A 26,575-nucleotide genomic window follows, 5' to 3' on the forward strand; every position below is an offset into this window, starting at 1 on the left:
AGCAAAGATCTATACAGAATTTAGTCCACACAACCCATAAAGGCACATCCTATTGGTCACAACACAACGGAGAAACCGAACCACTTCCAGAAACACAAGAAGATTGAGAAACCAGGCATGCAAATTAATTATTCGGTTGGTGTTTCGTGGGCAACTCCCCGTTTCATTTTATTTTCTCTTCTTAAATACAATATTTTTCTTAAGCCTAGAAACAAATATTAATCTTACATTCTAAGAAGTATGTACATATATCTACAATCCACTTGAGATACACCATATGTTACAAGTAGAAAGATTCATCTTACAATCTATGAATTACATCTTGGGACCACTTAAGGCGCACCGTGTTAGCAAAGTATAATGTTTCAATACGGACCATATGGATCGTAAGTGTTATATTACATATTTATGACAAATAAAAGATATTTTCATGTAATATGAACTGGTGGTATTAACTCCCCCATCTCTAAATTGAAGCGTTCCGATTCAAAGAGGAATAGTGCTTGATCCTCTCCATCATTTGATCTACAGGTTGGGCTTGCTTTTTCTTTGAAATTTGTTCAATGTTCATTTTAACCTGTGTGCTCTTATTTTTTTTGTATTTACAGATTATTAGTATTACTATTATAAGGCTGATAATTTATTATTTTACTTTTTTTGCTTTACATCTGAGTTCTGTTATTTTCTCAATATTTTTAATGTTTTAAAAATGTATTTCCTCCATACTTAACACTAGAACTACTCCGTCAGAGTTCATAAAAGTAACAAGCTATTACCTGAAACACTTGAGTTTTATAATAAAACTAAGTTTGGCGTAGATATTACAGACCAAATGGTAAAGAAATATAGCGTAAAATCAGGATAAAGAGATGGCCACTCCAAGTATTTTTTAATATTTTAGACTTAGCGGGCATAAATGCCTGGATCTTATATAGAGAAACAACAGGTGAAAAGATATCCAGAACAGATTTTCCTTTTCAATTAGCAGATGAACTTGATATTGGAAATACCGAGAAAAATGTTAAACCAGGAATGGAATCACGAGAAACTATTGTACCTACAACTCCTAAGGCTTTACTTTGTTTACGCAAATGGTGTCAAATTGGGTACTGTAATAATAATAAAACTAGCACCATTTGTAATATCTGTAAAAATTTTGTATGCTCAAAATGCACTCAAAAGAAAATCTATGTTTGTAAAAAATGTGAAAATTTATAAATATACCAAATAATTTACCTTATACTATAAAATTAACTTAAATTTACTATAATTGATTTTAATTTTTTTAAACCGAATCATATTTTCTTTGTGATACTTATTATTATTATTATTGTTTAAGTGATGAAATGTAAGAATATTCATTTAGGGATCATGGCCCCACGTACTGCACAGCACAAAATTCGTTTTGTAAGCAACCAATCCTGTAACAAATAAATAAACTATTATATAAACTTTACTATTACGTATTTTTTAAATAACAGTCATTTTGACTGGTTTTGGTAGAAATAGCTTCGACAAAAGTGTGGTAGTTCTAGTGTTAAATTCTTTGTGATTGTAATATTAATAACCTTAACTGGATTTTGTAATAATTTCATTGTGAGGGGCTTACAATGTCTATAGACTAAGTTATCAATTTGAACATTACAATTTTCAAATCCTATTAAATAATTATCGTTGATAGTAAATTTGTTAGAATTACAGTTATTATAAATGGTTTTATTTTTTGCATTGATTACGTTAATATGGTTTGTATCCATTTCTATTACTTTTGATTGGTTATTATACTTATATTTACAATTCATCTTAATTTGACTTCTAAATAAATATTCGATGCATTCATCTTTGTAGTCTTCTATTTCTTTTTTTTTGGAAGTCTTTTTATTTGTAACAGTTCCAAAACTTTTTCTTCTCAATTTGATTTGTCTTCTATATGTTTTGCGATTAAAAATTTGGAATATGATTCTACGAGTATACATGTAAGAAATTTAAGCTTTTGTGCGGAAAAAATATCTATGTATGTATATGGAGTTGTTCTCCCTATTGGAATTATGTAGTTTCGAATGTGGTTTATATTTATTACTATTATATAAGCTACAATTTTTTGCATACTGTTAAATTGTTTTATCATTAACCGATTATTTCCCAAGGGTAAAAATAAATGCATATTAGGGTGATTCAAAAAAAAATTTTTTGTTTTTTTTTTATTGGTACTCGGAAAAATGGGTTCCTAGACACCTCTAAGAAATCCTCTCCAAATATGAGTTTTTAATTGTAACGGGAAGGTCCTCCGCCTAACGGTTTTCTATTTTTTCTTATTATCAGATAGAAAAATTTATATCTCGCTTCCAACTACTTGAAAAAATATCTTGTTAATTAGGTTTTGTAGGAAATTGAATGCTCTAAAATATGGTATCTTAAGATTTTTTCGTAAACCCAACCGTTTAAAAGATATTAACAGTTGAACTTTGATTATTTTTGGTAAAATTTTTTATTTCTTATTAATTTTATAACTCAATGAAAAAAAATTATTATGAATAGGTTTTTGGAGAGAATTTCTTAGAGGTGTTTAGGAACCTGTTTTTCACAGAACCAAACGAAAAAAAAAAATTTTTTTTTTTTGATCCACCCTAATATGCATTGATGTTTGACGATGAATATCTCGTAAACGCTTAACTTAATCGAAAAATCATAGTAGACCATTTTTATAGAGCAGTAAATTTCCTACAAAACTATGTGTTTCATCATTCATAATAATTTTTTTTCATTGAGTTATAAAATTAAGAAGAAATAAAGAATTTTTCCAAAAATAGTCAAATTTCAACCGTTAATATCTTTTAAACGGTTGGGTTTACGAAAAAATCATAAGAGACCATATTTTAGAGCATTCAATTTCCTACAAAACCTAATTAACAAGATATTTTTTCAAGTAGTTGGAAGCGAGATATAAATTTTTCTATCTGATAATAAGAAAAAATAGAAAACCGTTAGGCGGAGGACCTTCCCGTTACAATTAAAAACTCATATTTGGAGAGGATTTCTTAGAGGTGTCTAGGAACCCATTTTTCCGAGTACCAATAAAAGACAACAAAATTTTTTTTTTTTGAATCACCCTAATGCATATTTTATGGTTTTATTGTTTCTTACGTTTAAAAATACATAAAAAAAGAGAAAATTATTAAAAAAAAAAATATTGGTTAATTATTTTTCATTCCGTGAAATGTTGCACCTACGCAACGTTGGGATTACTGAACTTATATTATACAAGCAAGTCATAAAAATACATTTAAAATATTTCACTTACGCTAATACTATAGCGATTAGCGTGAGTGAAATATTTTAAAACAATCAGCATGAAGATGTATTTGACATTTTTTACACATATAAATTGTTGTACTTTTACACTGTCTGCATCTTCTTCGACGTTTATTTTCGTGCTCTTCTATGACATGACCAATATTATCGAAGCGAATATTGGAAGGTAATGCGTTTTTGGATGGTCTTCCTAAATTTATATTTGAATTACCCAAAAAGTGAGAATTATCTGTAAGTTGGGCTTCTTCGGTTTTCATCAAACTAACAGCAACGTAAGATTTAAATTCTAATTGAGTCATAGATCGCTCATTTGCTAGATTGTAAATCTTCCACGAGTTTACTAAAACACTATCTATCAAATTGATGAACAGTGGCCACCACCACTTTTTCCCTCTTACTCGAATCCTATAATTGGCAATTCCATTATCATGCAGATCGACGCCTCCCATATTTTTATTATAATCTGCTATAACCTGGGGCTGTGGCACATTCACCATTTTTTTTATTTTTCTATCGTAACGTTTTGCCGTAACCAATGGTTCGATTTTTGCGTTGTTAGTAGCCACAGTCACCACAGAATTGTCATTCCATCGAACTAATAATACTTCATGTTTTTGGTCAAAGCTGAAATCAAATGATCCTCTCTCTTTTTTCTGAAGAGTTTTCGTATTTATCATGGTTTTATTCATTGTTCTATTTTCTCGAATAGTACCAGTGGCAAAATAGCCTTTCTCTTTCAGAATGCAAAATAATTTGTGCGAAGAAAAGAAATTATCAAAAAAATGCGATGTTTGCGAGGATCTTCAATGACAGACAATAGGTCCAGAACAGTTTTTTCTCCTAGTCCTAAATCATTTCTATTGTCGTTACTATCCTTTCCGCCATATGGAATAAACCGATACAGATAACCATTTGAACTACACAAGCACCATATCTTGAAACCAAATCTTACAGGCTTTCCTTTGATGAACATCTTGCAACTATGACGTCCAAAATACGGCACCATTTCTTCGTCAATTGACAAGTTGTGTGAGAATATCCCAAACTGCATATTCTTTTGATTCATTACATCGAAAATAGGACGCAATTTAGCGAATTTATCATTTTTATCCAGATCCGCATTATCACATAGATGAATGTTTTCCTTTATAGAGTAAAATTTGTTCCGACTCATATAATTTCTTACAATTGATACATTTTTGTCTTCATCTTTTGACCAGTACAATTTCGTTGCTGGTAAAGAATGATAGCCAGACAATAATAATATACCAAAAAATCTTTTGAGTTCTGCTACCGTGAGGATAAATAAATGACGGTTATGGTCACGAGCATATTTTTCCGAGAAACATACAATCTGTTCCCAAATTTCATCACTAAAAAATAGTGAAAATACTTCAAAAGGTGTTTTTCCACCTACACGTTCTTCAATATTTTGTGTCATTACTGTTTCATCACTTGTAGGACAATTCATATAGGTCGGATGTTCTTTTTTCCAGTCTGGAACACATTTTGGGGACTTCTTTGACAGTCTTGGCTTCTTCGATGTTGAAGGACCGAGCTCACCTTGCGTGTTTTCAGGCTCTAAGGGTAAATCGGTGTGTATTTCATATGTTCCAGCGATATCAGTGGACACAATATTGTCAAAATCACCTAGCGCGTCATCATCTAGGCCTTCCTCGTCTGTAAGATTGTCAACCGTCGGGGGGATGTACACCGCATCGATTTGAGTGGCATCTCTCTCCTCTTCCTCTTCTAAGGTACTCAGAATTTCTTGAGAAGATAGTAATCGCTGCCAAGCCATAATATTTCGCCTTATTATTTACTGATTTGTATACACTCACTTAACGTTTTTTAGAAATTACTATGTGATAATATTAGCATAGTTTTGACAGCTCTCTCTCGAACCAAAGAGTCTCGTATCAAGTTATCTATGTTATTAGCTCAACGTTCTAGAACCAACTGAATAATAAAAACAAAACAGAACTACTCCTTGAATAGCGAGAACCCATTATTGACAATACATTTCTAACACGAATGGCATGCTGAGTAACAATAACAACAGACTATTGTTATTCCCAAGGTTGCGTAAACGCAACGTTTCCTAGAAATGTAAGATAAACAACACGTGTAGGTAGTTTTGTCCACCAAAAGGGTTTATATCACAAAGAAGATATTGTTAAAGCTTTGTACAGTGTAAAAAGTAAAGGTTTATTTAAATTAATATTTTTTATGATTGGATGAATATATCGATCCCGAGATGACTCAATTAGCAGTTTTTGAATGATAAAAATAAAATGCATTTGTATTTGAAAAGCCATAAAAAAAATTGTTGTCTATCTGTTAGTTCTTCTTTTTGAGACTGGCTTACATTTCATAGATTTATTTCCTTATTTTAGAAATAAAAAAAAACAAATTCGAAATGTTGCGCTTGCGCAACGATGGGTAAAGATGGGTTAAAGGCCAATAATATTGCTGCCTAATTTGTGCCAAATTTCCCTATAATTTCTATGCGCTCTATTATGTGTATGCTCAATTATCGTTCCTTGATCTTCTTTATTGCATACTTATATCATTAGGGTATAGTTTAGTATATACTCGTAGAAATTTTATCATGGGAAATATGTCCTTCAAAATGTTTTTTATTGCATATAGCACTTCAGGTGTGCAAAATATTCCTGTAACAACTTTTGGATTCTTATATTCTTTTAAAATACCAATTATGTTTTCTGGTGTGTCATTTTCAATTAAAAAACGTTTATTATTAAAAGAAGAAATAGTCTCTAAGACAGTAATTCTTGCTCCATTATCGATTACTATCTGTTACTTAAAATGATTCAAAGCTTTGTTTGTTTTATAAATTTGATACTCATCGCTACTTTCTGCGGAATGTTGGGTTTCTATTGGTGAATCACTTGAGTCACTCGACTCACATGAACTAATTCAATTACTTAATACTTGTCTTGATAATGCGTCAGGAACTACATTTGTAGTTACTGGTTTATAAATTATTTTTCCAGAAACTCCTTAATAAAAAACATTCGGATTTTTTCGGACATTGCAAATGCTGATGGTTGTTGATCCGTGTGAAGTTCTAAATTTTTGACTTCAGAAATAAAGGGTGATTTTTTAAGAGCTTGATAACTTTTTAAAAAAAAAAAACGCATAAAATTTGCAAAATCTCATCGGTTCTTTATTTGAAACGTTAGATTGGTTCATGACATTTACTTTTTGAAGATAATTTCATTTAAATGTTGACCGCGGCTGCGTCTTAGGTGGTCCATTCGGAAAGTCCAATTTTGGGCAACTTTTTCGAGCACTTCGGCCGGAATAGCCCGAATTTCTTCGGAAATGTTGCCTTCCAAAGCTGGAATAGTTGCTGGCTTATTTCTGTAGACTTTAGACTTGACGTAGCCCCACAAAAAATAGTCTAAAGGCGTTAAATCGCATGATCTTGGTGGCCAACTTACGGGTCCATTTCTTGAGATTAATTGTTGTCCGAAGTTTTCCCTCAAAATGGCCATAGAATCGCGAGCTGTGTGGCATGTAGCGCCATCTTGTTGAAACCACATGTCAACCAAGTTCAGTTCTTCCATTTTTGGCAACAAAAAGTTTGTTAGCATCGAACGATAGCGATCGCCATTCACCGTAACGTTGCGTCCAACAGCATCTTTGAAAAAATACGGTCCAATGATTCCACCAGCGTACAAACCACACCAAACAGTGCATTTTTCGGGATGCATGGGCAGTTCTTGAACGGCTTCTGGTTGCTCTTCACCCCAAATGCGGCAATTTTGCTTATTTACGTAGCCATTCAACCAGAAATGAGCCTCATTGCTGAACAAAATTTGTCGGACGTAAAGCGCGAAACACATTTCGAACCGAACACTGATTTTGGTAATAAAATTCAATGATTTGCAAGCGTTGCTCGTTAGTAAGTCTATTCATGATGAAATGTCAAAGCATACTGAGCATCTTTCTCTTTGACACCATGTCTGAAATCCCACGTGATCTGTCAAATACTAATGCATGAAAATCCTAACCTCAAAAAAATCACCCGTTATATTGGCGTAATGTCTTTAATGTCCAAACTATGGCGAATAATTCTTTTTCGTTTGTTGCGTAATTTTGTTCGGTAGAGTTTTGTGTCTTTGAAATAAATGTTATTGGTCTTCTTTCTTGGTATAAAACTGCACCTACAGCAACATTAGATGGATCAGTAGTTAAAATTAATTCTTTCTCAAAGTTATGTTGAGCTAATTCAACTTGTTCTTGTAGCGCTCTTTTTAAGGTTTTACAAGCAAAAATTCCTTCTTGATCAAGATTAATAATTTTTTTTTTTGGATATACTATGTATATACTGCGATATTTTACCATTTTCTCCCTTTAAGTATTTTGTTAGTGGTTTAGTTATTGTTGCATATTTTCCTACATAGTATCCTAAAAATCCTCTAAGTTGTCGTAACGTCTTGGGATATGAGTAATTTTTATTGTTTCTACTTTTTTGGGATCAGTTTTTATATAATAACTTTATGGGACACAACGTATTCTAAAAATTCAACCTCGGTTTCTATAAGTTTTGATTTTTCTATAGATATTTTCATATGGGATTCTTCGAGGGTTTGTACTATATATTTCAAATGAAATATGTATATGTTCCTTTAGAGTTTTTCAATATGCTACGTCAACATACATACACTGGCGGACATAATTATTCACACATCACTGAGTTTACCACAAAAACGGTTGTATCTTTTAAATAATAAAAACTAGGTTATAGTTTTGTTCTAATGAAATCTTTATTCATATCTCTGGTATTTAAAAATAACAATAATTTAACAAATTAAGATTCTATTTTAAAAAAAACCTACAAAAATTGCATATGACTTCATTTATGTGAGGGACAAAATTATTCACACACTTTTGTTTAAGAAGGAAACTTATAATATAATAAAAAAAATAATATTTGGTGGGCATACCCTTTTGTTTCAATACATCTTTAAGTCTATTTTGCATAGAGTGAACTAATTTTTTTGTCACACTGGGCGCTATATTTTGCCATTCTTGTTGAAGAACTTCCTTTAGTTGAGATTTGCTGGTAATATTTCGCTTACTCACACGCCTACCGAGTTCATCCCACAAATGTTCTATGGGATTTAGGTCTGGAGACTGTGGAGGAGTCGGAAAAATATGAAGCACATTGTATATGATCCACATACGCACGTCATGCGCAGTGTGTTTGGGGTCATTGTCCTGTTGGAAATAAAAGTGATCCCCAAGGTTTAGCTTTCGCGCGCTTTCTTTTAAGTTATTCTTTAGTATATTCAAATAAACTTTTTTATCCATTATTTCTTCAATGAATACGAGATTTCCAACACCCGCTGACATACAACCCCATACCATGACCCCCCCACCCCCGTGTTTTACTGTACTTATCGTATTATTTTTCTCAAGTTCAGTATTGGGTTTTCTCCAGACCCGTATTCTGCCATCTGACTGAAAAATATTAAATTTACTTTCATCGCTAAATAGGATGTTGCTCCAGAACTCAGATGGTTTTTCTTTGTATGCTTTTGCGAAGTCCACCCTCTTTTTTTTATTAACCTTGCTGACGAGAGGTTTTTTTCGCGCTATACGTGAACTGTAGCCAGCACGATGCAAGGTCCTGCGTACTGTTTTTGCGTGAATATGTTTCCCAATTTCTTCACGAACTTCTGCTGCCACCTGCGTAGAGGTAGTTTTGGGATTCTTTTTAATTTTTCTTACAATCTGCCGTTCTTCAGCGTTGGTCAGCATTCGGGGTCTGCCGGTATGAGCACGACTTTGAAGGTCTTCTTCTCCTTTAAAGCGCTTTATGATGCTGTAAATAGTATATCTGCTTCTATTTACAAGTTTACCAATTTCAGCACTTGACTTATTTTGTTTATGTAAATTTAAAATTATTTTTCTTTCCTCGACGGTAGTTTCTTTTAATTTACGACCCATTTTCAATATCTACAACTTATTTGCACAAATAACAATACCGAATGTCGGAAATTCAATGTAAAATAACAAATTTCGAGTGTAGCGTTCATAGCGGTACTTCTCTAAATGCTTCCGTTAGATTTTAGTGCTAAATTTTTTCATTTAAATGATATGACTTTGAGTTGTGTGAATAATTTTGTCCCTCACATAAACGAAGTAAAATGCAATTTTTGCAGATTTATTTAAAATGGAAAGTTAATTTTTAAAATTAATGTTATTTTTAAATACCAGAGATATGAATAAAGATTTTCTTAGAATGAAACTATAACCTAGTTTTTATTATTTAAAAGATACAACCGTTTTTGTGGTAAACTCAGTGATGTGTGAATAATTATGTCCGCCAGTGTATATGTACGTGACAAAATTGTCCTATACATGTACTATGTATGTAAAATATTATTTATTGCTCTCTGAAATATACTTGGAGCATTTCTTTTAGTCCAAATGGCATTCTTAGGTATTCATATTTTTCGTAATTTACAGAAAATGCTGTTTTTTTGTATGTCGTTTTCTTTCATCGATATCTGATGAAATCCAGACTCTAAATCTGTTGTGGAAAAGTATTTTGATTCTCCCATATTAAAAAGTAGCACCTCGGGATTAGGCAATGGGTACCTGTCGGTTAATGTTTTTCATTAATTTTTTTAAATTCGATGACCAGTCTCAATTTCTTTTTTTTACTATGTCGTATAATCCCTTATACGAGTAAACTTTCGATTAATTTATTTACACAATTATTTGCAGATATAGAATAAGGATATTGTTTGGACCATATACATACATATGTAGGTTTGTCATCCTCAGTTCTAATTTCTTCTTAATATCTGTTCTAAAAGGTAAATCCATGTTCACGTTTTGATGAGCTTTATTTTTTATTTTAATAACATCCTCTTTTAGTAATGGAATGTTGATATCTTTTGTTTCTTATGATTATATTTATACGTATGAGCAAGTTCATTCGATATTTCAACATTATTTATTTTTAAAATGTTGTGGGCATTTGCGTCATTGATTTTTCTATCCTTTAGTATCATTTTTGCTAGTATTATCATTGATGGGTGCCAGGACTTTTTTATCCCAAGGAATTTAGTATAATTAAATAATTGAGAAAATTTATTTTCTCTGTTTTATTATCCCCATAAATAAATTTCCTATTTTGAATATCAATTGTCGCTCCGATTTTATTTAGGAAATTAATTTCAATTAAAAGATCGCTCTCTAAATTGTTAATTGACTGCCATTTTCGAAAATTTTAGAATTATATGTTGTCCACTTTACAAAAAATTATATAATAATAATTAATTATAAATACAGTAATAGTATAATTAATCTCGTTTATACTCACAGCGAAACAATTTTTCATACTTAATATTAGTGGGATTATTTCCCATTTAATTAATAAATATATAATACAGTAATACACCCCTATTCTGTGCACTTGACAAATTCAACATATTTATAATTTGTCAAAATTTGAAATTTATCAAGCATTTCGTATTCTGTGTCTGAAATAAAAAGGTCTTTTCTTAATAAGTTGTTAAGATGTCAAATCCTCTTGACAGTGCTCGTTATGAATTAACTACATATTTTAGGATGGCACGTCTTTACGCTTTTATTTCTCAAACTGTGCTGTGCTTCGCTTTGTCACCGAAGAACGGTTACACATACTTATTCTAACATACATACAATTTTCTCTGCTTACACGCTATGTATTTACTTATATGTATATCTTTTAAAATGGACACATGAACTTGTGCAACATGAATATATGTATGTCAACACAATGACAACCAAGCATGTGTTTACATGAATACAAATGAATAACTGAAAACGAATCTTAAGTTAACGGGATATATCTACATTAACCCTTCAACGGTTTACTCTTTTATGTATATTTAAATTAACCCGTCAATGGTTTACTTCTTTATATATAACATAAGTATAATTAGAATAACTTAAAGTAAGGATGTATTATCATACACATAGTACTTATTACTACAATATGTATGTATCTGTTTCTGCACCTTGTTGTGAAAATGGAAGATATGTTATTATTGTTAAACGAAGATGAAAATTGTGAGCATAGGAATCGCGCGCGGCATTTAAAATGTTTACGCCAGGATAGCAATCAATTTTCTTTGAGTGAGTGTTTGCGCAAAATTTTCGATTAACTGGTGAAATTTGCCGTTGCCTGATTGATGAAGTAGCCCCACACGATAGAAAAACGTCGCTACCTTTAACTTCTTTGGACACGGCTTTTTTTTCGTGAGTTCGCGATATATATATATATATTTATTTCTTTGGAATTTGATTTTTTCGTGAGTTCGCGATATCTGTTTGCGTTTTTTTTTTTTTTTTTATGGTTTTGGTCCAACAGGAGTTTTACGTGTCGCCTGGCAGGATCGCCAATTAATTATTCGGTTGGTGTTTAGTAGGCAACTACGGGAAACTGCCGTGGGCAACTCCCCATTTCATTTTATTTTCTCTACTTAAATAAAATATTTTTCTTAAGCCAAGCTACAAATATTAATCCTGGGAAACGGTGAAAACTCTAAAATTAAAATTCTGAACTCTAAAATTAAAATTCCGGAATTAAAATTCTGGGTCGACAAAATTCTGGAAATCGGAATTCCGCAATTCCTTCGCTTTTTTTTGGCTGCATTTCAAAATTCTGGTTTTTCATAATTCCGGAATTTACGTTTTCCATAATTAATTCTGGAAATTTTTTCCCCAAAATTTGAACCAAATCGTGTATTTTATATAAATTTGCTTATACATACATAATAATATAACATAAACAAAACATAGCCTCCAAAATAATTCCAAAATTCAAACATGTTTATCGGAAAGACAAAAAACAACATTATTAACAAATAAAGATCAAATAGATACTACGTACATTAATGTCATGTTTGAAGCAATACGCTTTAAATACGCTAAATGACTCAAATCTAATCTATTTTTCATTACTCTTGTAATTTTTTGGGTTTTTTCATTGAATTTTCTGTTTCTTTTATTTTTTCGCCGTTTTTTACTTTTTGTACTTGTGTGTCAGCATAAATAAGCTCCCTTTGTAAGTCAGATATCAATGTGAACAGCGTCGCACGACTTTTTCCAACTATGACTTTAAGGCGGCGATGCCAAGCTTCCACACTTTCGATCTAGGGTCATCGAACACGGACCAAAATTGTGTTAAATATTTAGGCTGTGACTTTTTACCAAACACATAATTTTTTTCAAAACATTTAGAAAGTTTTTGCAAATCGCTGTCGTCAAATGAATTACCCAAACTTGTGTAATACTCTGAGATTTGGCTATGAGGAACCAGTGCTAATCTTTTAAGCATTCGTACTTGGATTGAAAACTGCTCGCTGCTGCCATATTTGCGGCTTAGCCTGAAAATATTTAATAATCATTTTATCTTAAATGCAGGAAGTTGCCGTTATGCAAATTTATTGCCTTCCCTTCTTTTTGAACTTTTCGCCAAATAATTTTCCCGAAGTGGAAGAGGCAACCACTTTGCCGTGCAAATGGGAAACACTCCCTTGCTGCAGAAATAATAGCCATTTCGAAATCACTAATTATACGCGTCGGATTCAGTTGGATACCATAGTTCAATGCGACGTTCTCCAACTCAACAAAAAAAGAAATATACATTGACTTCGATTTTTTGGTCATAAGACAGAATACCAGCGGAACAATTTGCCCTTCTACTCTTCCGTGTATGGAAAATAGCGGTCTCATCATCGTTGGAACAACGTCAAAAGTATAAACCTACAAGTAACCAAAGAATCAGCTGTTTTCCAAGAATTTTTCACAGCTGAGATCACCTGATCGAAATCTGCCTTTTTTAGGCACAGAGATGTAATTAAAAGAATGTAGTCGATCAACTTCTTTGTGAAAAAATATTTGTAACGGAAAACATTATTGAAAACCTTCAAGAATATTTTTGAAACGAAAGTTTATTGGATATTTATTGCTCTTCCTCACCACCTCTGAGGTTGCAATGCAGGCGCGTTACCGATCTTTTTTGGGTGTTCGGTTCCCCAGGAGGCCTATTTTCATTTTTTTTATATATACAGTTTACAATCTACTTATTATAAAAAATATAACATTGAAAATATATGTCAAAACAATCAACTAGAAACTATTTAACAAAAACCAAAATAAATATAAAAAAATTAGGTACAATTCCATTGTATGTATACATTAACAATACAAGTCAAAACAATCAACTTGTGTTAAGTTTAACAAAAACAAAAATTAATATAAAAAATCAGGTACAATTCAGGAACAACAACAATAATATTCAAAACAATGTACTAAGTAATAAATAATATTTACAAAATATTCTAAATCACCCACAGCGAAATACTTATTAAAAACCCTATCAAAGGAATAGTGGTGGAAAGAAGGGTCCTATACCTGGTACACGAAAACACTTAAAAAACAAAAAAAAAACAAGTAAGGAAGGGCTAAGTTCGGGTGTCACCGAACATTTTATACTCCCGCATGATAAAGTGATAATCGAGATTTCATTATCCGTCATTTACATATTTTTTTATTTTGCTGTAAAATTAATTAGAATTAAATTCTGAGAGATTTACCGATATTTTCGGTGGTAAATTAGGTTAGGTTAGGTTAGGTTAGGCACTGAGTTCTTCGTGTTCGATATAAGGGACCTTGAAAAGTTATATATATGTATGTGTAAAGTTTTATTCCGCTATCATCATTTGTTCCTAATGTGTATATTATAAAGAGAAGGCATCAGATGGAATTCAAAATAGCGTTATATTGGAAGAAGGCGTGGTTGTGAACTGATTTCACCCATATTTCGTGTATGTCATCAGGGTGTTAAGGAAATATTATATACCGAATTTCATTGAATTGGTCGAGTAGTTCCTGAGATATGGTTTTTGGTCCATAAGTGGGCGACGCCACGCCCATTTTCAATTTTTAAAAAAAGCCTGGGTGCAGCTTCCTTCTGCCATTTCTTCCGTAAAATTTAGTGTTTCTGACGTTTTTTGTTAGTCGGTTAACGCACTCTTAGTGATTTTCAACATAATCTTTGTATGGGAGGTGGGCGTGGTTATTATCCGATTTCTGTAGAGTTTGGTTGACATAGCTATAGTAGTTTCCGAGATATGTACAAAAAACTGTTTAGGGGGCGGGGCCACGCCCACTTTTCCAAAAAAATTACGACCAAATATGCCCCTCCCTAATGTGATCCTTTGTGCTAAATTTCATTCTAATATCTTTATGTATGGCTTAGTTATGACACTTTATAGGTTTTCGGTTTACGCCATTTTGTGGGCGTGGCAGTGGGCCGATTTTGCCCATCTTCGAACTTAACTTTTCTATGGAGCCAAGAAATACGTGGTCCAAGTTTCAACATGATATCTCAATTTTTACTCAAGTTACAGCTTGCACGGACGGACGGACAGACGGACGGATGGACAGACAGACATCCGGATTTCAACTCTACTCGTCACCCTGATCACTTTGGTATATATAACCCTATATCTGACTCTTTTAGTTTTAGGACTTACAAACAACCGTTATGTGAACAAAACTATAATACTCTCTTTAGCAACTTTGTTGCGAAAGTATAAATATACATAGATAATAAGCGTACAAACCTAATCGCTAAAATTCTCATTTCAAAATCACAGATCAAGGTAACTATGGAAATGCGGCCTTCGACAGATAAACTTTTTGACAAATATAAAATAATTCAGACTGACAGACATACATATATACAAATAAATTCCGACTCATATAAACAAACAAACGGACGTGATTACTATTTATGTGTAACACACAAGAACTTTACGTTTTTGAAATCACTTTGTTTTAGGTTTTTATTAAAAGCATTTACTAGGAAATATGTTCTAATTCTAATGAATAGACATTTTATAATATCAGAAATACAATTTTCACAACAATAGTACGGTTCTACGTTAACCATTTTTTCCAATAATATTTGGGAAAACCCGATCCTATGGCAAGTAGAATCAAAATGTTGTGTATAAATATCTCCGATTTTTGATAGAAAATCTATAAATTCAAGGGGTGGTTTTACTATTTGGCAATTACTATATTGCTTTTCTGAAGTGGGGAAAAAATCTTCTTCAGTAATACCACCATCAAATCTTGGCAAGGGCATTAAACAATTATGTTGTTTAAAATATTTATAGTAAAAATAACCGCAAAAATACACAAAAGCATTTTTATGTAGAAAGCTACTTTCATCTACGTCCACATTTACCTCGATTTGTATATTTTGAAATGAGGTAGAATTGGTAGGTCTTGGTAAACTTTGAAAAGTTTGCCAAGAGGTATTTTGAACCAAAGCGTCGTTGCAGGCGCTTTCGAGGGAGCTATTAGAAAATGACTCACACTGGTCAACTGGCAAGAGTTCGCAGTTCCCTTTATCTACACAACGGATATATCCTATGTCCCAGGCTTGTCTGAAAAGATATGAGAAACGCTGCGGAGTTATTCTCACATCAAATCCCCCCCACCCCCCTCTGCGTATATGTCCGAAAAAATTTTCCAGTCTATCCTGAGTCAGTTTTCTAGTCATTAAATGTGTGAACCCCTTATGTGACCAGAAACGCCACAAACGTCTTAAGCTACTTATATTTAGAAGCCAACCTTTTATAAAACTGAAAGTGTTTGTTATTTCGCGACCGAAAGAATCGTACACTTTTATGGAGTTAAGAAACTCCTCGGCTTCTTTAAGAAATTTTAATTGTTCCGCAGTTGCCGAAAAGGGTTCTTTAAAATTCCCTACTGCTCCAAAGACACTGGCTGACTTCATAAACGCAGTTTGCAATGCAACATTGAAATGCCTAGTGTTCATAAACGTCATTAGCATATTTTTGGCATTGCCGTGTGTTCACTATCGCCTGGCAACCCTTTCTGATGCGCAACAATTGTCAAATTTGTGCATCTGTTTTATTTTGGATGCTTTTTGGATTTTTGCGGTAATTGAAATGGCTGAGACATCGTAAGTAAAAACTTTTTCGCATTTTCTTTCTGTTATATGATTTCTTCGTTCTTATAGTGAAAAGAAGTGGAGCCATGAAAGGAAAAAGCTCCTTTTGGAAGTGCGTCTACGCCATGAACCGGATTTTTGTGCCAAAAAAAAGAAAAGGAGAAGCAACCAGATGTTTTATAAATCTAATGGGCACATACAAAAGAATTAAGAAACGCAATAACACATCTGGCGAGAGTTCCACGAACTGGGAATTTTTCGATGTCATGGATGAGGTGTTTGGCAGCCGTAGTAGCGTTCAGGTGCCCAGTGAAATGCTTGAAAGTTCTGTAGAATCCTTGGTGGAAGATTTGACTAGCGATAGCCCATTGACACCCACCGATTCCCACGCGCCAATGAACTTAGATGCTACACCTTCAGAAAACACTACTCAAAGGTTTGCTATAAAACGAAAACGATGCGAAGTTCTGGAGTTTTTAAGTAAAGAGTCTGAGGCAGATGCCAAAGTGATGAAAAAACTCTTGGACATCGAAGCAGAAAAAATTGCGGTGGAGAAGGAGAAAGTAGCTGAGCTGAAGGAAATCCGTGCCTTATTTCAGAGAATTGTAGACAGGTCTCAATAAGTTTTCCATTTCTTGTTCACCTTAACAGATTAAAATCTTTTTAGATAAATACAAACAAAATAGAATACAAACAAAATACATATGTATTTATTTTTGTAATTGATCTCATGAAAAAGCGATATAATAAAAAAGTATTATTTATAAAAAGTATTTTTAATTGAAAAAGCAAAAGCAAAGAGAGATGCATTAGGCTGATAACAAAGTTGCCAATGCATCTCTCTTTGCTTTTGCCTCTCTTTGTCCTGGTAAAGTGACTTCCTCGAGTGTTTCAGAAGTGATGGCATTTGTTTCTGCGATTAAATCATCGGCGTTGTTCCCTTCATTTATAATAATAATATTGTGAATAATCATACAAGCCATTGTTATTAATTTTGGCAAACTTGGATTTTGAACTTCGATATACTTTAGAATTCTAAATTTCTTCTTCAAAACGCCAAATGCCTGTTCTACAACAACCCGAGTTGAACTTAAAATTGCATTGTACTTCGATTGCATTGGTGTCAGGAATCCATTATCGCGATAAGGAACCATAACACACATCTCCAAAGGATAACCTCCATCGCCCAAAAAATGGTAGTTGGGATAAATATTTATTTCTTTGTTAATTATGGCCTTCTTGATAGGGCTCATTTGCCAAATTGAAGCATCATGGCATGCTCCCGGACACCCTATGAACACATCTATGAATTTCATACGGCTGTCGACAATAGCCTGGCAAAAAATGTTAACCAAAATTTAAAAATAATAATTTTTTCATAAAACAAAAGAAATATTTACTTGAGCAATGATTGAGTACGTCCCCTTTCGATTCCGGTAACTGATTTCATCTCTGATTGGCTGCGAAATGGGAATATGTGTACCATCGACGCACCCGAGTACAAAAGGAAAAGGATTGAAACGTAGAGTTGAAAATGCTTCGCTGGTTTGCTTTTGTTCAGCTTCACTTCTTGGAAATTTGATGACGTCTTTCTTTAAACGGCAGATCATCTTTATTATTTTTACAAAGACTTTATATGCGAGACCAACAGCTACTCCAAAACGATCGCTGACATCTCTAAAAGAACAATTATTGCTCAGCTTCCAAATTGCAATTTGCAAAGCCTTTTCCAAAGAAATTCCAATTCGTCCAGTTGTGCGCGAAGGCCACCACGGCATTAACATGGTCTGCAAATTCTTTAAACCATATATGTTAATTATTTTATATTAAACATAAATTAAAAAATAAATACCTTGAATGTGCTCTTTTTCATACGAAAATGAGCATAAAAAACGTCATCCTGCATACATTTTATCGTTTTGCAGAAGTTGGACGTTTTTGGAATTTTCTTTTTTGGGCCACCACCGGTTAAAAAAACACGCCGGCGCTTTCGCTTATTTAATATTTTTTTAATGAACACCACGTTACTTGAATTTCTTTTTTCGCCCAATTCTAGGGCGTTTTCAAAAACAAAAGTGCACAATTGCTCAAGATTCATTTTTACCACACAAAGAAACACGACAAAGCAATATTGCGTTCACAAACGTTAATAAATGTCATTGCATTATTTGACAAATCAGTGTTACCATGCAGTGTTGCTTTGCATCGGTATCGCATCTGTTTGCAGTGTTGCATTGCAAACTGCGTTTATGAAGTCAGCCACTACTATTAAAAATATTGAATAATTTATCAAAAAAAAGGACAAACTCGGCTGTGTTAATATAAGATGGAGACTTAGAAGTATTAAGTTTCCCGGAGCTATAAATGGCGAACATAGCACTTGCAACAGAATGACTAAAAGCTTGAGAAGCTAATTGCACGCTCATTTTTTGAAAGGGTTTAGGGGCTATGTGTGCCGAGGTCAATTTATGGGTGCAACTAATGTCGTTTGGGGTACCATTTTCATATATATGAACGATATCCGACCATTCAACTGGACGCCCATTTACAACGACTTTACTTTTTTTAATACGCTTTTATTAGCTTCACTTGTATGTATGTATGTATGTTTGTAACTTTTTTAAGTGGTACTGAAACGTAGAATATTTGAGCGACACTGTAGGAAGGCGTATGTATGTATGTATGTTTGTAACTTTTTTATGTGGTACTGAAACTTAGAATATTTGAGAGACACTGTAGGAAGGCGACAGTAAGTTTAAGCAGTACATATATAAGTAAAGGGTGATTTTTTAAAAGCTTGATAACTTTTTTTTAAAAAAAAACGCATAAAATTTGCAAAATCTCATCGGTTCTTTATTTGAAACGTTAGATTGGTTCATGACATTTACTTTTTGAAGATAATTTCATTTAAATGTTGACCGCGGCTGCGTCTTAGGTGGTCCATTCGGAAAGTCCAATTTTGGGCAACTTTTTCGAGCATTTCGGCCGGAATAGCCCGAATTTCTTCGGAAATGTTGTCTTCCAAAGCTGGAATAGTTGCTGGCTTATTTCTGTAGACTTTAGACTTGACGTAGCCCCACAAAAAATAGTCTAAAGGCGTTAAATCGCATGATCTTGGTGGCCAACTTACGGGTCCATTTCTTGAGATGAATTGTTGTCCGAAGTTTTCCCTCAAAATGGCCATAGAATCGCGAGCTGTGTGGCATGTAGCGCCATCTTGTTGAAACCACATGTCAACCAAGTTCAGTTCTTCCATTTTTGGCAACAAAAAGTTTGTTAGCATCGAACGATAGCGATCGCCATTCACCGTAACGTTGCGTCCAACAGCATCTTTGAAAAAATACGGTCCAATGATTCCACCAGCGTACAAACCACACCAAACAGTGCATTTTTCGGGATGCATGGGCAGTTCTTGAACGGCTTCTGGTTGCTCTTCACCCCAAATGCGGCAATTTTGCTTATTTACGTAGCCATTCAACCAGAAATGAGCCTCATCGCTGAACAAAATTTGTCCGAAAAAAAAAAAAAACCGAACACTGATTTTGGTAATAAAATTCAATGATTTGCAAGCGTTGCTCGTTAGTAAGTCTATTCATGATGAAATGTCAAAGCATACTGAGCATCTTTCTCTTTGACACCATGTCTGAAATCCCACGTGATCTGTCAAATACTAATGCATGAAAATCCTAACCTCAAAAAAATCACCCGTTATAACCGCGCACCAGAAGAATTAATATCAAATTAATAATGCAAAACATGTGACTTTTAGGTAATAAAAAAATTAATACTTATAATAAAATTTTTGTAGTAAAAAAAAATTCAGATACTAGTTTTCAAAATGCCTCCGAGAAGCAACTGTAGTAGAAAACTCCTTTTTTTAACTTTGGCTGTCACGTCGATGTGACCTTTTTAAAAATTGTCACCGAATCTAATGGCGGAGAATACGATTTAAGTTATATTCGCTTATATTTCACAATATTGGCAAATCTTATAGAAGAAAAACTAAAAAATTAAGAATAAATATAGTTTAAAAAAACTAAAAAAAACGCTTTTAAAGCATATCAAACTAAAAAGTGAATAATAATTCTTTGTATAAACTAACAATAATAATGAAGGAAAAATTCCTGCATTATTGTGAGAAAAGCGTGGGGTGCTTTGTGACATATTTTTCATATATCGATATCAATACCTTGGACAAAAAGTGTTAAAACACTAGAAGCTACTCGAGAGGTACGATTTTCATCACCGTAATCCTCCAACCCAATAATCCAGTCCCCATTTCTTTCATACTGAAGGTGAATTTTCAGAGACATTTCGTCACAGCATATCGAAACATATCTCTGTGCGTCAGTGTAACCACAGCTTCTCAACTCTAGGGCTTTAATGCTGCTAAATTGCACCTAGGGTTACGTGGCCAACCCTGAACAAATTGTTCGAGGGTCACTTCCGATGGCCAATTAAAAATGGGCTGTAAATACCTGAACGCAATAGCTGATACAAATTTTACAGCCAGAGCTAATGTTTTTAATTCCCTATCATATCTATAACCCTTCGAAGTACGGGGTGCATTTTTTAAACAATTTCTCACACATATCGCAAGATGTGGAGGAAGTTTGCCGCATAGCTCTGAAATTTGTCTATTTTCTTCCTGCCCTACTATAGACAAATTTTTATTATTTTCTAAAATTTCTATTCTATTCTCTAAAGCTCTCACCTTATTGCGTAAAAATTCTATTTCCTGCGATTTTTTGTCTAACTCCTCCCGATACATTCTTTTTCTAGGTGTCCCTTCTGTTAAATATTTTTCTGTTTGCGTTTGCCTACTATTTGCCCAAGTGCTAACTATTTGAGAGTTCCCTAAAGAGGAAGAATATGTATGATCTTCATTATATAGGGGTTGAAGGGATTCACCCAAAGTCTCAACTTCAAACATATTAGTGTTTGAAGTCGAGACAATTCTAATTGGAGAAGTGCTAAGATGCATCGGGTTAAAATCTGCACTACCTAATTCTATAATAGCTTGTTCGTGTTGGTCAAATACACTACCTACTTGTCCACTACAACCTATTGCCTTATTTACTCTAACTGCAGGTGATACTACTCTTAAATTTAAATCTGGTGTAGCTGATCTGGAGATAAGCCGTCCCTTCCTCATCTTTAATGAAAAATGTCTTTGACACGCAAATAAATATTTAGCCGTTGGATTTCTTACGTCCAACAGCTTGATCCATTCGTGCCGCCTAATTGAAATTAAACAAAAAATACGTACATTAACTAAACTAGTAAACTAACAATTTAAAAATAAACAGTTGCATCAAAAATATCACAACTACAATACAATATTAGAAACAAAATTTAAGTTTTCGTTATAAAATGGATAAATTTTGATTTTATATCTGTCAGCGATTTCCATTTATTTTTGATTATACATTGTTTTGTATTTTAGGTGACGATATTTATATTTTTATATTTGAAATATGAGTTTTGGGTATAAAGTCCCCTGGAGACGATCAAATAATTGCGTCAAACACTTTAATTGTGTTGGTGTCGTCGGCTCTCGTTGGCTACACGTACGCTACACCGACTTGTTGTCGGCTCTGTTTGATGAAAATCAAAAATTTTTGATATTTCTATTTGACGGACGATAATTTGATCGTCTCCACTCATGTTTGACAAGCATGACTCATTTGCAGTGAAGACTTCAAGCGAAGAGGACAGACATACTTGCGGAAAAGTGAAGTGAAGCGAAAAAGAGTGAAGTGAAGAAGAAAAAAGTTAAGTGAAATAAGCGTAAAATTTTAAAATAAATAAAATCAAATCAAATAAATTAAAATAATAAAATAATTAAAGTAAAATCAAATAAAATAAAATAAAATATAATAAAATCAAATCAAATAAATTACAATAATAAAATAATTAAAGTAAAATCAAATCAAATAAAATAAAATAAATAAAATAAATAAAATAAATAAAATAAAATAAATAAAATAAAATAAAATAAAATAAATAAACTAAAATAAAATAAAATCAAAACAAATCAAATAAATTAAAATAATAAAATTTTTCATTTTTTTTTTTTCATAAGAATTGCAGCACATGCCAATAAAAGATAATCATCATCCGACGATGACATGACGACCGTTCGCTACAAGATCAAAAATAAACTGATGTTTGACGTGTTAATTTGAACGTTTGCGGGCAACACACGATTGAACATCACTAACACATATGCACTGTTTGACGCAATTATTTGATCGTGTCCAGGGCACTTAAAGTGGTTATATTTGATGGTTATCATGCACTCATAATGAAACAAAATTTGAGTTTTCGTACTGTACTCATATACTTTACACTTAATTACGTCATATTATTATATAATATTATATTAAGTTTATAGTGTAATTTAATTAATTTGAAGTGAAAAATGTGAATAAAGTGCGTTTAATTTGGTGAAATAGCTTCTTGAATTGGTCCAATTTGGCGAATATTCGAACTTTAAGGTCGAATATTTCGTAAACTAGGCGTTTGCGGTCCCTATAACCCTATATATTTTTTAATCAGGAGGACTTTCATTGTGCCATACTTTTAAATTAATTTTTTAACATTTAACACGATTTTAAAACTTCACTTTTTTATAAAATCACAGTTTAGGACACATCTTGTTCACTTATTTATATTACGTACATATTTATATACATACGATAATATTATGTACATAATTATATTATTTTTATACATAAAACTCACCTGGACATTTCCCCTTCTGATGGGAAGGGATACAGCGGCACCTCCAAACTGCAACCAGCAACACACTTTCTGCAAGGCATCCTATACGAAATCAAACAACAAATATTAACAAATTAATTAATTAATGTTACTATACTTACATACGCTGAATATCTCTTTGAAAAATGTTTTAATTTCCTTTAAAAACCAAACTAAAAATTACTATTGCAATTTTTGTGAGCTTCTTAAGCTTAGAAAAATGTGCATTGAAATGATTTGACACATTACACCGTTGCACGAAATACATAGTTTTACACAAATATTATATACATATTTTTTTATAAAATTGGAAACATTTAATAATATATTGATACAATAATTAATATTTTGGACAAAACTGATTAAATTTAGTATTTAGGAATTTAAATAATCGAAAAATATTTGAATATTTAATAAAAATATTGTTAAAGTTATAAATTTTAAAACCTAACACGGCAACACACTATATCAGATTTGAGGCATTTGAACGTTTTAGTAGTAGAATATTTGGGGGCAACCCGTACCAAGTGACTAATTAGTAGCAGAATACTTGGGGGCAACCCGAACCAAGTGCCTAATTCGTAGTAGAATATTTAGGGGCAACCCGTACCAAGTGCGTAAATTGTAGTATATTTTTGCGTATGTGTTAGTGAAAAATGTAGGATTGGTTACTTGTAGGTTTATACAATCATATGTATGTACATATGTATCTGTTTGTGCACCTTGTTGTGAGAATGAAAGATATGTTATTATTGTTAAACGAAGATGAAAATTGTGAGAATAGGAATCGCGCGCGGCATTTAAAATGTTTACGCGAGGATAGCAATCAATTTTCTTTGAGTGAGAATACTTTTGCGCAAAATTTTCGATTAACTGGTGAAATTTGCCGTTGCCTGATTGATGAACTAGCCCCACACGATAGAAAAACGTCGCTACCTTTAACTTCTTTGGACACGGCTCATACCAGAAATGTGTAGTTAGGTAAATTGACGTGCTCATGAATCAGGCGTCCATTTCGAGAAGTGTGCGGGCTATAGCAAAACTTATTGTGAAGGTGAAGGAAGGAGAAATAAAGTTTCCCAGTTCAAAGTTCAAAGAACCCTGTGTTCTAAATACTTTTGAAATTATATTTATTTTTGCGATTTCTGTTTTTGTATTTTGTTGATTAATTATGCTTTAATTAATTATTTTAATTATTAATTTTTAAATCAATTATTTAAACACATTTTTTTTAATTTCTTGTTTTTATTATCCTACGATTGTCACTTCGTTGCTTATTCTCACTCACTTTGTTTCAGTTTTTGTTTGGTTATTAACACACTTATATTTATTTCTTTGGAATTTGATTTTTTCGTGAGTTCGCGATATCTGTTTGCGTTTTGTTTTTTTTTTATGGTTTTGGTCCAACAGGAGTTTTGCGTGTCTCCTGGCAGGATCGCCAATTAATTATTCGGTTGGTGTTTAGTAGGCAACTACGGGAAACTGCCGTGGGCAACTCCCCATTTCATTTTATTTTCTCTACTTAAATAAAATATTTTTCTTAAGCCAAGCTACAAATATTAATCCTGGGAAACGGTGAAAACTCTAAAATTAAAATTCTGAACTCTAAAATTAAAATTCCGGAAACAAAATTCTGGGTCGACAAAATTCTGGAAATCGGAATTCCGCAATTCCTTCGCTTTTTTTGGCTGCATTTCAAAATTCTGGTTTTTCATAATTCCGGAATTTACGTTTTCCATAATTAATTCTGGAAATTTTTTCCCCAAAATTTGAACCAAATCGTGTATTTTATATAAATTTGGTTATACATACATAATAATATAACATAAACAAAACATAGCCTCCAAAATAATTCCAAAATTCAAACATGTTTATCGGAAAGACAAAAAACAACATTATTAACAAATAAAGATCAAATAGATACTAAGTACATTAATGTCATGTTTGAAGCAATACGCTTTAAATACGCTAAATGACTCAAATCTAATCTTTTTTTCATTACTCTTGTAATTTGTTGGTTTTTTTTCATTGAATTTTCTGTTTATTTTTTATTTTTTCGCCGTTTTTTACTTTTTGTACTTGTGTTTCAGCATAAATAAGCTCCCTTTGTAAGTCAGATATCAATTTGAACAGCGTCGAACGACTTTTTCCAACTATGACTTTAAGGCGGCGATGCCAAGCTTCCACACTTTCGATCTAGGGTCATCGAACACGGACCAAAATTGTGTTAAATATTTAGGTTGTGACTTTTTACCAAACACATAATTTTTTTCAAACCATTTTGAAAGTTTTTGCAAATCGCTGTCGTCAAATGAATTACCCAAACTTGTGTAATACTCTGAGATTTCGCTATGAGGAACCAGTGCTAAGCTTTTAAGCATTCGTACTTGGATTGAAAACTGCTCGCTGCTGCCATATTTGCGGCTTAGTCTGAAAATATTTAATAATCATTTTATCTTAAATGCAGGAAGTTGTCGTTATTCAAATTTATTGCCTTCCCTTCTTTTTGAACTTTTCGCCAAATAATTTTCCCGAAGTGGAAGAGGCAACCACTTTGCCGTGCAAATAGGAAACACTCCCTTGCTGCAGAAATAATAGCCATTTCGAAATCACTAATTATACGCGTCGGATTCAGTTGGATACCATAGTTCAATGCGACGTTCTCCAACTCAACAAAAAAAGAAATATACATTGACTTCGATTTTTTGGTCATAAGACAGAATACCAGCGGAACAATTTGCCCTTCAACTCTTCCGTGTATGGAAAATAGCGGTCTCATCATCGTTGGAACAACGTCAAATGTACGTTCCATAATCCAGCAGTCGCTCTCATTTAACAACTGCAGCGAAGAGCGCATTCGCCATCAATAACTTTTTCACTTAAAATAAATAGTTGACCTTCCAAAACATAAAGTGATAAAGGAATGTCTATTTCTTCAACACAAGCTGGGTATTTAAAACATTTCAAACTGTTCCGTTGTCTTCTAATTTTTAACTTAAGGGCATTTCTTGATGGCAAATAATCTCTAATATGTTTTTCTGTCATAGATACCGAACGCTGAATTATTTGGCTAGGCTGCAGAAAACTCGAGCGAGCCATATTTTTAACCAGATTATTTGTTTCTGCTACCGATTTTTTATGCGCACATGGATCATGAGAATGTTCATTTCTTTTTTTCGTATAACATGTTCACAGCCATCAAATTGTGTGACAATACGTACCGTGCGTTTTGTTTTTAATTCGTTCAGAACAAGTCCAGTTAAATGTTTTCTTATTTTTTCGTTCCAAATAGAAGAAGTAGCCGTCGACGTTTAACATGTCTTTTCCTTTATTGGACTTCACCACAGTTATATTTTCCATCATTTCACAAAAATATTTAGCACGTGTTTATTAATGAAATTGCAGTAACACATTGCTTAGTCAGTACATATAAGTATATGTAGGCCTTAAAATTAAAATTCGCGCGGGCTTCGTGCG

The 26,575-nt window shown here is 32.9% G+C and overlaps 1 protein-coding gene and 1 long non-coding RNA gene across 2 annotated transcripts; both read right to left on the minus strand.

Annotated features, from left to right (window-relative positions):
* Positions 1-10: 10 nt before the first annotated feature.
* LOC125775704 (uncharacterized) lies at positions 11-23,331 on the minus strand. Its single transcript, XR_007421310.1, has 3 exons — positions 23,221-23,331; positions 23,081-23,161; positions 11-1,421 (listed from the first exon to the last, which is right to left on the minus strand). It is a non-coding gene; the product is annotated as an uncharacterized LOC125775704 (long non-coding RNA).
* Positions 17,128-18,490, minus strand: LOC125775379 (putative nuclease HARBI1). Its single transcript, XM_049445912.1, has 3 exons — positions 18,186-18,490; positions 17,734-18,129; positions 17,128-17,667 (listed from the first exon to the last, which is right to left on the minus strand). The coding sequence occupies exons 1-3, from the start codon at positions 18,429-18,431 to the stop codon at positions 17,143-17,145; spliced, it is 1,167 nt and encodes a 388-aa protein (XP_049301869.1). The 5' UTR covers positions 18,432-18,490; the 3' UTR covers positions 17,128-17,142.
* Positions 23,332-26,575: the final 3,244 nt, after the last annotated feature.

This window comes from Bactrocera dorsalis, chromosome 1, assembly GCF_023373825.1.
Source record: "Bactrocera dorsalis isolate Fly_Bdor chromosome 1, ASM2337382v1, whole genome shotgun sequence".
NCBI classification, from domain to species: domain Eukaryota; kingdom Metazoa; phylum Arthropoda; class Insecta; order Diptera; family Tephritidae; genus Bactrocera; species Bactrocera dorsalis.